The sequence below is a fragment of the Cervus canadensis genome, chromosome 5 (genome assembly GCF_019320065.1).
Source record: "Cervus canadensis isolate Bull #8, Minnesota chromosome 5, ASM1932006v1, whole genome shotgun sequence".
NCBI lineage: Eukaryota > Metazoa > Chordata > Mammalia > Artiodactyla > Cervidae > Cervus > Cervus canadensis.
Genome location: NC_057390.1, coordinates 18423305 through 18436927, shown reverse-complemented (window position 1 = coordinate 18436927; position 13623 = coordinate 18423305). Strand labels below are relative to the sequence as shown.

Below are 13623 nucleotides of genomic sequence, written 5' to 3'. Positions count from 1 at the left end.
AAAAGCAGAAAGGAAAGCAATTCTGCTACTTGTGGTCAATGGCTGTACCATGAAGAAAACAGAACCTTTCTTTTTAATGTCCACAGGCCTTTTCTGAAGGGCATGTCTCTTAATAACCTTCATTAACTTCTGTTTGGGCTAAGAGTTGTCTCTTTTCCAAAAAAAGTTTAACACAGTCTCAGTAGAGATTGTGTTTATTTAAGCTTGTTGGAAAAACATTCCTATCATTTCAAGAATGACTAAATATTTTTCATTCACATAGCTGGCATTCCAGACTATGTTTTCCTGCCTCCGTTGATTAGATGAAAATTAGCAGGCCCAAGTCTGAACTATTAGATTCGATGATTATCTTAGTAGGAAAATTATGAGACTTCTGGCAATAATGCCCTTTTAGGGATGGGAAGTGAACAGCAGAGGAAGCAGAGAGGAACGAGCCCCTTCCAAGACCATTGCTACAGGGAAATACTTAAGAGCAGGAACTGCTGAAGGCTGGACAATCAGAGACAGAGGTTTCTAATCGAGTGTTTCAGAGTCAGTTCTGAACCATAACATTCTAAAGTTACTTGAAATACCAAAAGCTTTTTTAAACTCCCAGAAAAAATCAAAATACTATGATATTCATTCATGAACAATTTCGGATGCTTAGGTTCAAGGCCACTGATGTTGACACAAGGTCATCTGCTATGCATTTGTTACCCCGCATATGACCTTATTTGGACAAGCCAAAAAACACACAGTGCTATATTTTAATCTCCATTTATGGAACTAGCTTCCAGGACACTTAGAGTTAAAGGATGAAAGAACATGCCTAAGAGTCTTTCAGATATTACGACTATTTTATTATTCTTGGCCTGCTAATAATAGCTGAGTATACGGCACTGAAGCAATATCACCCATCAACTGAGTTTTGATCCCTGTTATGTACCAGAACATTAATATCATGTGACCTGTGGCATCTTTGACTTCACAGACTCTGGGGTCAGCCAAACTATGTCTGATTCCTTGCCACAGAAGCAGTAGCTTAATCATTTGGTGAGGAAGTATTATGGGCAGGGTTGGAAACATTTTTTCTTATTTCAAGGAATTCCCACCCAGATATGTGCCTGGTACAGACTTTTCTGGCAGGCCAGTAGAAATCGCATTTGAAGGGTGGCTTGATTCAAACTATATCATCAGGATTTATAGGAAAGAATATAGTGTGCCCATAAAATTAGGATTGATGATGAGGAAGACAGTCTATTTGACAGTTCAAAAACCTCCAGCTCTTTAGAAGAGTCCAGCATGTGATCTATCCAGTGTGCTGATGCTGAAGTGGCTTACTAAATCCACAACAAGGTCAAGGAATGCCTAATGTCCTTGCTTTAAAACTGTCCCAAGTAGGACAAAGATTTCCAAAATAAGGGATTCAAGAAAGCCAGGTAAGCAGGAAGAAAGCCATTGCCTGGTTCCATCCTAAGCCCTGAGAATTAGAAAGAATCGACGGGCAGGGAATCAATCCTATTCTCCCACTTCAAGAGTTGGTTAAGTCCAGGTTAGCAAAATTACAAGGCCTGTTTGAAACTCAGTTCAGTTTCAGACAATAATTCTGCAAATAACATTCATTTAAAGTTTTCAATGACAGAAAAACCTTTTAAATACCAAGGTAGGTAGAATAACATGACGGACCCTCACACATCCACTACTCAGCCACAGCAATCTATGACTATTTGATTTCCGGAGTGAATATGGAAACGGATTTTGCTTTTGTTTCAGAGAAACAGAAATAGTAGAAAGGAAAGTACCCACTGTGATTGGAAAGTACCCAACCACAAGCAGGGAATTCATTTACTAGCAACTCAAAGCCTAAGACTGAATGCTACCTAGTAAACTATTACCTATGTTGTTTCTAGTTCTTGAAAAGTGAGACTCTTGGCATTGGCTCTGAAATCCCCAGGATCATGGAAATCGTCAACTCCTCCCAGCAGGAAGACTGCACACACTGGACCTAAGGTGCACTCAGGTCACAACGGCCACCGGGGCGGGGTCCAGCCACAGCCCAAGATGAGACAGCAGATGAGATCTGACATCAAGGCTCGCCAAGGATGATGAAATCCTTATCTCCTGCATCAGGTGTCACAGCCAAGCTGGCCTCACAGTTGTCCACATAGCCTGCATTTTTCTGTTGAGTCATCAGGTCATGCCATTACATCACGCAGCCAAATTCCCCTCCCCAACACCTTATCTTAACTTTAATTATAAAACAAACAGTTTTGTTTTTCGTTTTTTTGATAGAAAATGGCACTCTGTCCTTAGGGTATCTCTGATGTTAAGAATCAACCAAGACAGCATTTATACCTTGCATTACTGGGAAATAAACAAGCAAATTATTCTCAATACCTAAAAGTGATATTAAAAAGTCTAGCTGAAAACAAGATAGTGGCCCCCATACATTCTCAAAAGCAGGTCGAAAAGCAGCATGTAAAACGTGACAGTGAGCATTAGCCTTGGAGGGTGTGGAGAAGGCCCACCTGAACTCTGTGATTCTGGACTGCAGGGGATGAACTGAGAGAGGATGAACTGCAGTTTACAAACCAGGCTTGGAAGGCTGTCCCTGGGAGGGGATAGAGAGCTAAGTGCTCATCATGAGGGTGAGTGGCCAACCTGAGCTAACTGGTCAGCCCACCTGCAGCCATCTGGACCCTGTGTGTGCCAAACATACTTCATACAGTACTCTGGTTTCTGTCCTCAGAGCACACTGTCAAATATAAGCACTTAAACATTATTCTTTCGTCAGCATCTGACCTCTTTAACAGCATTGGTTAAGGAAACCCCAGATCAGGGTCTGCTGCCTTACTCCAGTCTTTTCCTCACACATTCATTCATCAGCCATTAATTAACTACTTTTCAGCACCTACTTTACATGTCAGGTGCCATTTTAGGGATTCAAAAGCATATGGTAAAATCCTAGCTCATGGGGGGGGGGGGCGGGGCGTAGCCTCTTTCAGGTTACTGGTCAACCCAGAGGACGTAGAGCATTCTGTCTCAGGGACTTATTCCTGTGGGGTCCACAGTCAAGGCTCTGGAGATACTGCTCTGCAACTTTCAAGCTGTAGGAACTTGGGCAAGTCACACAACTTTTGAATTCTGGGTTCTGCAATCACAAGTTGGGATGGCAGAACCTGCCACAGAGGGAAGGTGTGAGTATCAAACGGGCTGACGCTCTTAAGGCACTGAGGTCTGGCTCAGTCAGTGCGCAAGAGGTAGCAGCTGCTCTCATTAAGGGCTACAATAAGACACTGCAAATGGTGCTAGACGCTGAGGAAGCCTCAATTCTGCTGCCCTTCTTTTTCATTTCTTGTTTGTTTTTAAGACAATATGGACATATCTCCCACGTGGACGCTTAAGCCGCAAACTTTACATGTTCTTCTGTGTATTTCCACTCTGGTTTTTTACAAGGGCCAAAAAACAGAAATAATGTGATTGATGAGTAAGAGGAGACACGGAGAGCCAAGAGAACAAAACCTAAGAACACAATCACTTACAGAATAAGATGGCTTATCTGTGTACCTGAATTGGCTGTTGACACTAATTTGCTAAGACTTAATCATGAGAGTACTTAAGTGCCAATTTAAAAAGCACTTAGGTACTTGTGAATTGAGGTAGCTGTCAAGTTAACAGCCTAGTCTTTAAGCGCCCCCAAGTTCACATCCCCAGTCCTCCAGCAGTAGCCAGGCACATTATGTTGTCATTTGGAAGGTATGTATCTCTAATAACATCAGCAGTCACAACAAGGTTTTTTCCTCCCTACAGGACCTAACACACCCTATTTGTTGATGCAGTAATTTATTTAGGAAGAATTTAAACTCACAATCCTTGTGTGGGATCCCTTTCATCAAATTTCAGACCCTGACTATGTACCTTGGGATTGCAGCTAATAAGGGTGAGGGCCAACCTTGTTATGCAATTGTGCACCGAGGAATTTACTGTGTATAAATTGAATAAATACCACTGTTTCTGTCTTCCTCCAAATAATTCTGGCTGATTATTCATTAAACAACACCACCTTGATTTTTTCTTATTTTGTCTAATCCTTTGGCTCTTCTGAAATCACTTAAAATTCTATTTAAATAGGCTATTGAATAACTGCTGAGAAAAATATTTTCAAATAGTTTCAGGGTCTTTCTTGGATCCTAAAAACTAAGTAGTAAGATTTATTTGCCTTGCATAATTTTGTAAGTTTATTGTTTTTAATAAATAAGCTTACTATTATTCATAAACAATAAACTTTTACGATCATTATCCTAAGCTGTGCACTGCACTGTTTTTTTGATTCCCATACCAAAAGAAGAGCATCACCGACACCATGGACACGAATCTGAGCAAACTGGGAGACATTGGAGGACAGAAGAAACTGGTGGGATACGGTCCACGGGCTCGCAAAGAGTCAAACACAGCTTAGCGACTGAACAACCACAACCAAAAGAATCTTCTGGTCTTCTGAAAACATCTTAAAATCAGAACGTTATTCAAGAGTAAACACAATCTTATACGAAACCCACTACTTAACTGACTTTAAGACAAAAACAAGAAACAGAAGGCAAAGTAGTTCTCCAAGAACTAGACGATGGAAACTTCTGAAAGGCTGGGGCACAAGATGGACAGAAAGGAACTGAGACCCGCAGAGCCTAACAGCTTGGAGTAAAGATGCCAAGTCTGGTGGAGGGGACGGCCTGGACGTGAGGCCTGAGAGGCAAATTGAGGCTGAGTCTCAAAGGTGTCCTTCCCCCAAGGTCCTCAGATTCGGGAGATCACAGGGAATAGCTGTCAAACTGCAAATGCCTTCCTCCCTGTCAACTGACTTCCAGGTCTCCAACACATGGCCAAAAGCCAGAGATGGAGAGATATAAGGGAGCTAGAAATAGGGGCATGAGGACAGTGAGATGACCTCTGGGAGCAAGGAAAACAGACACAGACGTAGCTGAATCTGACAGACTGCAGTTGGCCCCAGCTCAGCCACATGTTGGCAACTGACCTTGCAAGAATTTACCTAAATCTCTCCAAAACCTAATTTTCTCATCTCTAAAATGGGATCATAAGGCCTACAGCACAGTGGTGATGTGAGGTTTAACGAAATCAGGTACACATAAAAAGCACTTATCCCACAGCATCTGAATGTAGACATTCCGTTTTTTTCCTGGCTTAATTTAAAACAGCCGAAACAGTTTCTTTGACGTTTACTAGGAGATGTACTTTATTTATCTTTGTGTCCAATGTGGTATCTGGATTACAGAAGGTGGTTAGTACATTTTTTGGAGTTAATAACTGGTTCAAACTGTCACTTTTCTCAAACAGTGGAAGATAAGATTACAACCTGACTCAAATGTTGCAGAGACCAAACTCTAAGTGATCAGACTAACATCTCCTTCCTACCCAAACATCTACATAAGAATAAATCAGTTTTCTCATATAGACTTTTATTTTCTTCTATTCACCACCTGCTTCCCTTCTCTGCTCACCAGCATGGAATTGCTAATGACTGCAAAAGATGAATGCAAAACGATATGCCTTCTTTACTTTTAGAAATGAAGCCCTATTTTTTTTTACAAGTTTTTTTTTTAGTCTTATTTTCAATCTATGATTCAAGACTCCTGAAGTTAAAAGGTCAGCGCATATTGGGTTATATATTTATAGTTTTTAAAATTAAAAAAAATTCTTCATTAGCATGCATACATATATACTTAAACATTGCAAATCAACAAGAGACTGTCCCTAATTCTTAGGAATAGATAGTCCCATTTTATTTATTTATTTATTTATTTATTTGATAGTCCCATTTTAATCTGCACCAGCAAGGCATCCTTCCTTGTAAAGCTGACTATACACCATCATACATACTACTGTGCACTCCATTTCCAGCACTGAAATGCTGCCTTTAGGGGATAGGAGGAGTATACTGCGAGGGTGGGGGGGGGTGCGTGATTTCCATAAAATTGGTCATCTGGAAGCTATAAAGTTTTGGAGCGTGGCAGCTGCATTGTAAGTAGAGTAATGGTGAGGGAATTGGTGATGTCAATAGAACCAGAATCCTCCAGTTTAAATTTTTATATGACTTTTAAGATCTTTAATAACTCCAGCCCCTCAGAGGTTAATGAAGCTAGTCAGGCAAACTCTGAAGACTGAGTTGATTAAAATTGAGGTAGAAGCAAAAGCCTTCTCCACAGAGGACTCAGTCTACTTGACTGAATTTCTAAAAAAACTGGTCATTTCCTTAACAGCTGTTTTTAAAAATTCTAGAAGGATCCATCTTCTACAAGGATTAATTTCCGACCCACTTTAGTTCATTTCACTATGCAAACGTGTTTCTTAGTGATGGATACTCTCTATTAGACCTATCAGCACACATAGTCAATCTCTTGTATTAACAGATGTGGACTGGGGATTAAGACTGGCTTGAAAAAATGTGCAAAGAATCTTCCCAGGATGGTGAAAATGGCCTGGCTTAGGGGTTGAGTGGAAAGACGAGTCCAGGATATCTCAGGCGCCTCTTCACTGAAAAGAAAGAGAGGTCACGAATGTAGGTAACCAAGACATAAGTGAAAGCCTGAGAGGAACTGCAAAGCCACAGCCATCATGATATTAGAAACAACGGACACTCAGAGGGAGGACTCTGGGCAGTGAAAACTGCCTTTGATGGTTCCAGGTCTTTCTTCTAGCTGCCAGGATTCTTGGGCTTATAGAAGCATTATAAATTGAACAAACTATACTTTGAGTATGGGTCTTATTCCCAATTTCATTTTGACCTTTAGGTGTTAATTAGGCTTGTGGTGAACTGAATTCAAATGCATATATTCTCTGAGTGTAAAGTATTCAGTTAAGCATTATCTGCAGTGGTAAAATAAAGGCCACACTGCTCTCACTGTAAATCTGCAGCATCTCCTCCAAATGATCGGTCTGGGCTGTATCATCAAATCACCTGCAACTAACAGCAGGAAGCAGACACTACACCTGAGGAAATAAAACAAGCGAGCACACACTGGTGGAAGCTGATCTGACACGAGACATTCACCAGAGGCTCACTAGGATCCCCAAGGTTTACCTTCGCATACGGGGCAGCACTCCCCAGGCACTTTGACGGGGTTCATGCAGCTCTGTCCACAGGCCGTCGCCACGCAGTGGGGCTCCCCATTGATGCACTGGCAGAACGTGCAGTCATCTTCCCGCCACCGGTCCCCGTGGGCGTGGATCTGGCCATTGGCATAGCAGCCAGCGGGATTGTTCAAAGGATACACAGGATCTAAATTAAAACGTGAGTTCCAAGTAAGACCGAGGGCATTCTACATGTTATTTCTGCCTGCATCTAGAGACATTTTTTCCCCCAGGTTCTCCTCATCAGTTCTTTCCCAGCTGCGCTCAGCAGAAACTCGGGGCTGCAGGAGGTGTCTCTAGGGGGGCTATGCAAAGGCAGCCATCACGCAGAATTTATGCCCACCCATCCTGATATGGTTCACAGGGCAGAGGACCTGAGGCATACAAGCCAGGGTGCAGGCGCTGCTGTTTCATAAAGGTGCAAAACTTCGTGGATAGAGTTGGGGTGGCAATCAGAAAAAAAAAAAGCAGATCCATTTTCGGTTCTGCAGATGCCTTCTGAGTTGTCAATTTACAAGTTTATTATACCTCAATTTCAGCCCCCTGTAAAGTAGAAAGAGTAACACTCCATCTAACTTACAGTGAGCCTACTATTTCTAGGGCTAACTGGAGTCTATCTCATGACGCCTGGAGGTCCCTGAGATAACAGTGAGGCGTAGGCAGGCCCCTGAGGGGCTTATTCCGGACAGGGCAGAGAGACCTTGTCTAAACCATACACCACAGCACTGCTTGTGCCCTGGAGGGAATGCCATGAACCTACACAGCTTTCTCTCCACCTGAGCTGAGCGGTCAAGCAGCAACTGAGGCTGGGGGACGTAGTTAACCAAGGCTACTGGGAAAGAGTTTTCTGAGGTTGTTGACAAGCGCATAAATACAAAATCCCCAAATATCCTTATACATCAAAGTAACTAGATAAATCACTAGAGAAGCAAGTGCTGCTGTGCTGGGAGGAAAGTCCAGGCAGTTGTGAGTTTGGTCCTCTTTCTTTCGAAAAGGAAGAAAGTTTAGTTACAAGAGAGTCAGAAGGCCAGAACTGACGGCCGTGCAGTCACAGCTTCAGAAAGGCAGTCTGTCAGCCACGGAAGCAGCCAAGAGACCTGAGTTAGATAAGACTTCATAAAATTTCTTTGTTAAAAAAAAAATATTACATTGCATACTTCATTTCTACTTTGAGCCTGGATCTGAATTCCAGGAAGTGAGACATAACTGGATTTGTGGCCAGACAACTCATTATAATTATTACACAGAGGTTCACATCTATCCTTTTATACCACCAACTGTCACCAATTTCAGGGACTATTATACACTGGCAGTAGTGAGGGGACAAATCAATTGGGAAGGTTAAAAGCTTGATGTGACTTTCTTAAATCCCCTATGACACCTAAAAAGTGAACCACCTTTCTCCTATGTTAGCAAAAATAATTTCTAACAGGTGAGCGGGCCTCCCTGTTAGAAATGTAGAATTGTTCACTGTTACGAATGTACAAGAGTTTGTATAATCTAAGCAATTTCAGATCTTCAGATTCTGTGGTAAATAAAGCTCAGATACTGGAAAGAAATGGGATTCTGAAAACAGAGCAAGTTATAGGACATGACATGAAATTCTGTTCTCTCATTTCACGTGCGGAGGTTAAGGGTGGTGTGAGCATCAGACGTGAGGTGTACATGCCTGACTCTAGACTGGAGGTCTGTGGCCCAGGCAGAGAAGAAATGCTCACAAGACCCTCCTTTCTGGGGAAACTGTAGTGTGGTTAGACCAGAGACACAGCTGGGCACTGTTCCTGGCTTTACCGGAAACTCAAGAGAGAAGTGACCACTTTTCTGACTATCCTTATATCCTTAAAATGTGTGGGATGTAGCATGTGATATTCAGTTATCATTCTGAAATGTCTATTATTTCTGGAGAGCAGAGACAGGAGGGTCAAGCCTATTGGAGGAACATGGACTTATTTCTTGGAGGGAAAAGGGGAATAAAAAAAAAGAGCAGACCTTGGGCATCCTTCTGCCCAGGGCTACCCTGGACACTTGTCTGGGCTTTGACTGGTGCCACACCACGGCCCCACTCTCACTGGCACACACGTGCAAAGGCCAAGGAGCCCTGCTCTCGCTTGGAGGGGCACGGGTATCAGAAAGGAGGCAGGGTCGGGTCCCCTCTGAGCGGGCTGGTTGAGGCTGTCAGTCACCTGTCCTCCTCTCCCCACCCGCTCTGAGGGGAGCAGAGTGGGTGGGATTCTACTGTCAGGATGAAGAGAAAGTCCCGGGACCTGCCAAGAAACTGCTGGAACTGCAGAGGAGGAACAGAGAGTGCCTCCGGGAGACCTCATGTCGACCTGTGGAAACACGACCGCTGTCTACACCCAGGGGATAATTTCCCTCAGGGAAGTGTTTCCACATCGTCTACCTGGCATTACCTAAGAGGTAAAACATGTGACAAAAACGGGGAATTCTTCAATCTTCCTCTATTTTTGAATGAGACTGAATTGCGTCAGTTTTGATGTTGACACTTCAAACCATGTCCATGCTCTGTTGTTTAGTTGCTCAGTCATGTCCGACTCTGTGACACCACGGACTGTAGCCCCCCAGGCTCCTCTGTCCACGGAATTCTCCAGGCAAGAAAACTGGAGTGAGTTGCCATGCCCTCCTCCAGGGGATCTTCCCAACCCGGGGACTGAACCCATGTGTCCTGGGTCTCCTGTATTGGCAGGCAGATTCTTTACCACTGAGCCAGCTGGGAAGCCTGTTCTTATTATTCCCTAATTGGCAGCTTTCCTTACCTTCACACACAGGGCAGCACTCCCCTTCGGGCATGTAGTACCTCTCACAGCTCAGCTCACCACACTGGGCAGTGAAGCAGATGGAAACGCCCCCTTGGCATCGACAGAATCGACAGTTGTCCATTCGAAACATGTCTCCATCACTGTACTCCACGTTGTTGAACACGCAGGCTGGCTTTGTTTCTAGAGGAGTTAAAACAAGCAAAGCACATTCAAAGTCATTTCTGAGTGGTGTCCTTTCATGTTTCTCAAACAGCCTCTAGAAAATACTGCACAAGGTTAAAATTTAATGGAACTTTACTAGACTCAATATAATTTTTTTACAACAGACGCAATAAAGCTATGTAAAGTACAATAAAATAAACAACACACATTATCCTCATTATAACAAGGAACCAAAATTCCCCTTAGTAAAATCTATACTGGCTTCTCTTTATCCCAAATAAAAGTCATCATTTGACCATGAATCTGACATTTCTGATATGTGCTTTAAAAAGATTTAGTTTTGTTAAACAGAATGTTTCCTTTGTTAAATCACTGTCTATTTCAAGTAAACGATCCTGAATCCACATTAGATTTTGTTCTGCCTCAGAAAACTTATTTAGGCCTCTTAGGTTATGTTTATGTTTCTCGAGTGTTTTCTCTGAAATTCTTTTTTCTATTTAGTTAATAATCTATAATTATAATAGTGCTTGGTCTTTAAAAAACACTTTCTACAAACATTACTTCACTTAATCCCCAAAACAAAGGTCTGATGTAGAAATACTTATCCTGAGTGTAGAAGCGAGGAAATCCTAGGTAATTTGTGCAAACTTACACATTTAGCAAATGATAGAAGCCAAAACAGTAGCTCTTCAACTAAAACCTGGTACTCCTCCCACTGTGTTTCAAGACTATGTTTTCTGCTAAGGACTCAAAACCCTGCATTTAGAATGATAATGATATACCAATGATTTAAAATTTTTCTCTGCACGAAAACATTCTCCCCTAAATCCACTCCTTAACTCTAATTTTGGTTGACTTAAAAGAACTCCTTCCAGATAAAGACATCACAAGAAAAGGAAAACTACAGATCTACAGTTTTTATAAATATAAACATAAAAATACTCAAAAAAGTACTACCAGACTGAATCCAGCAGCATATAAAAAATATCATATACCAAGAATGCAAGGTTGGTTTAATATCCAAAAATCAGTTAATGTAATTAATTGACTATAATGTAATGTAATGTCTATAGAATAAAGGACAAGACCATAGGATCATCTCAACAGACGCAGAGAAAACATCTGACAGAGTTCAACACCCTTTCATGATAAAAACATTCAACAACTTAGCAGTAGAGGTGTTAGACAGCAACTTGATAAACAGCATCTATGATATTAGCACAACATACTTAATAGTGAAAGCCGAATGCTTTTTCCTTTAGCTCAGGATTAAGACAATGATGTCCACTGTAACCACTTTGACTCAACTTTGTACTGGAAGCTCCAGTCAGGGTAATCAGGCAAGAAATTGACATAAAGAGCACCCACATTAGAAAGCATGAAAACTCTAATTGTCAATAACATGATTTTGAATTTAAAAAGATTCTAAAGAATCTACTAAAACTCTATTAGAACAAAAAGTTTAGCAAGATTTCAGGGTAAAACTGAAACTCCAATAAATTGTATATCTACACACTAGCAATAAATGATCTGAAAATAAAGTTAAAAAATTCCATTCACAGTAGCATGAAAAAGAAAAAAATATTTAACAATAAGTCTAAACATAAAGTACAAAACTTGTACTCTGAAAACTAAAAAACATTGTTCAAAGAAGGTACAGAAGCTCTAAGTAAATGAAAATATATTCCATGTTCATGGACTGAAAGATAATACTGGCAAGATGGAAACATTCCCCCAACTGATGTACATATTCATTCAATCTCTATCAAAATTCTAGTTTTTTCTTTTGTAAAAAACTGATAAGTGACTCCTAAAATCAGTAAGAAATTCAAGGAACCCAGAATTGCCAAGACAAACTTGAAAAGAAGAACAAAGCTAGAGGATTCACACTTTCTGATTTTAAGACTTACTACAAAGCCACAGTATCAAGACAATGTAGTGCTTGCATCAGGATAAACACAGAGTTCAACGGAACTGATTAAGAGTTTACAAATAAACTCTCATATTTAGTGACCTTTAACAAGGGTGCAATCTGACATTTGAGATATATAAGAACTTGCATCCAGAAAGAAGAATAAAAATAACCCAACTGAAAAATGAGCAAATATTTGAACAGAGATTTATCCAAATAAGATACAGAGATGACCAATGAGCACTGAAAAGATGCTTAACATCATTACTTATTAAGGGAATACAAATCAAAGCCACAATGAGACATCAGTTCACATCTGAGGGTGGCTATCATGAAAAAGATATGTTGATGAGGACATGGAGAAACGGAGACTCTCATACATCTTGGTGAGTGCGAGAATGTCTTGAAAAAACTGTTTGGCAGTTCCTCAGAATATGAAACAGAATTACCAGAGGATCCAGCAATTCTACTCTTAGATACACATCCAGGAGAAATGGAAACATCTACCCACATAAAACCCTGTACACAAATGTTCACAGCAATGGCTACTGTTATTTGCAGTAGCCAAAAAATGGAAAGAGTCTAAACATCAACCAACTGACGTATGATACACAAAATGTGGTATATCCATGCAATGGAATATTGCTTGGCCATAAAAAGGAATGAAGTTCTGATATATACTACAACATAAACGAACCTGGGGAACATTATGCTAAGCAAAAGAAGTCAGTCAAAATATACCACATGTCGTACAGGATTTTATTTATGTGAAAGGCCCATGATAGGCACATCTACAGAGACAGGAAGTAGATTAGTGGTTTCCTAGTGCTGTTCATTGGAAGGACTGATGCTGAAGCTGCAACTCCAGTACTTTGGCCACCTTATGCGAAGAGTTGACTCACTGGAAAAGATCCTGATGCTGGTGGGAGGGATTGGGGCCAGGAGGAGAAGGGGATGACAGGGGATGAGATGGCTGGATGGCATCACCCACTCGATGGGCATGGGTTTGAGTGGATTCTGGGAGTTGGTGATGGACAGGGAGGCCTGGCGTGCTGGACATGACTGAGCGACTGAACTGAACTGAACTGAGTGCTGGAAAGTCTTGGGGACATATGGGGTGACTTAAAGAGCTTGGGAATTCTGGGGGGGATTGACAGTGTTCTAAAATTGTGATGACAATCACACAACTGTGAATACATTAAAAATCATGGAACTGTGCAACTTTACTTGGTGAATTGCATGGTATGTGTCTCTGTAAAGCTGGGAAAATAAAAGTAATTCCAAGGTTAAAAAAAAAAAAAAAAAGTTCTCCTGAGCTAATGCAACCTATTTAATAAGGTAGGAAAAACTGGATTATGACATACATAAGTCATGGGCTTCTCTGTCCTAACATCATTTCTCCATGTGTCACCTTGCATGTTTGGAATACATGAGACGTCCACTGCATTTTGAGTATACTTACATTTGTTTTGTACTTGGACAAACTAGTGTTTTCTAATTTGACTTTATAACAATGCTGTTGAGAATAGAGAACAAATATTAACATCTACTTCTTCAGTGAGGAAAATGAAATTTAAAGCAATCAGGCAGCTTGCCTAAAGTCACATCATTAGTGTGAGATGATCTGTGTGCATGTATTTTCACAAA

At 41.1% G+C, this 13623-nt stretch overlaps 1 protein-coding gene across 1 annotated transcript in view; it reads right to left on the bottom strand.

The window, feature by feature from the left end:
* CRIM1 (cysteine rich transmembrane BMP regulator 1) overlaps positions 1-13623 on the bottom strand; it is a 204455-nt gene that overhangs the window by 67397 nt on the left and 123435 nt on the right. The window contains exons 6-7 of the mRNA XM_043468318.1: positions 9900-10082; positions 7076-7273 (exon numbers count right to left, since the gene is read on the bottom strand). Of these exons, the coding sequence (XP_043324253.1) occupies positions 7076-7273; positions 9900-10082 (381 nt within the window). The remainder of the gene's footprint in view (positions 1-7075; positions 7274-9899; positions 10083-13623) is intronic.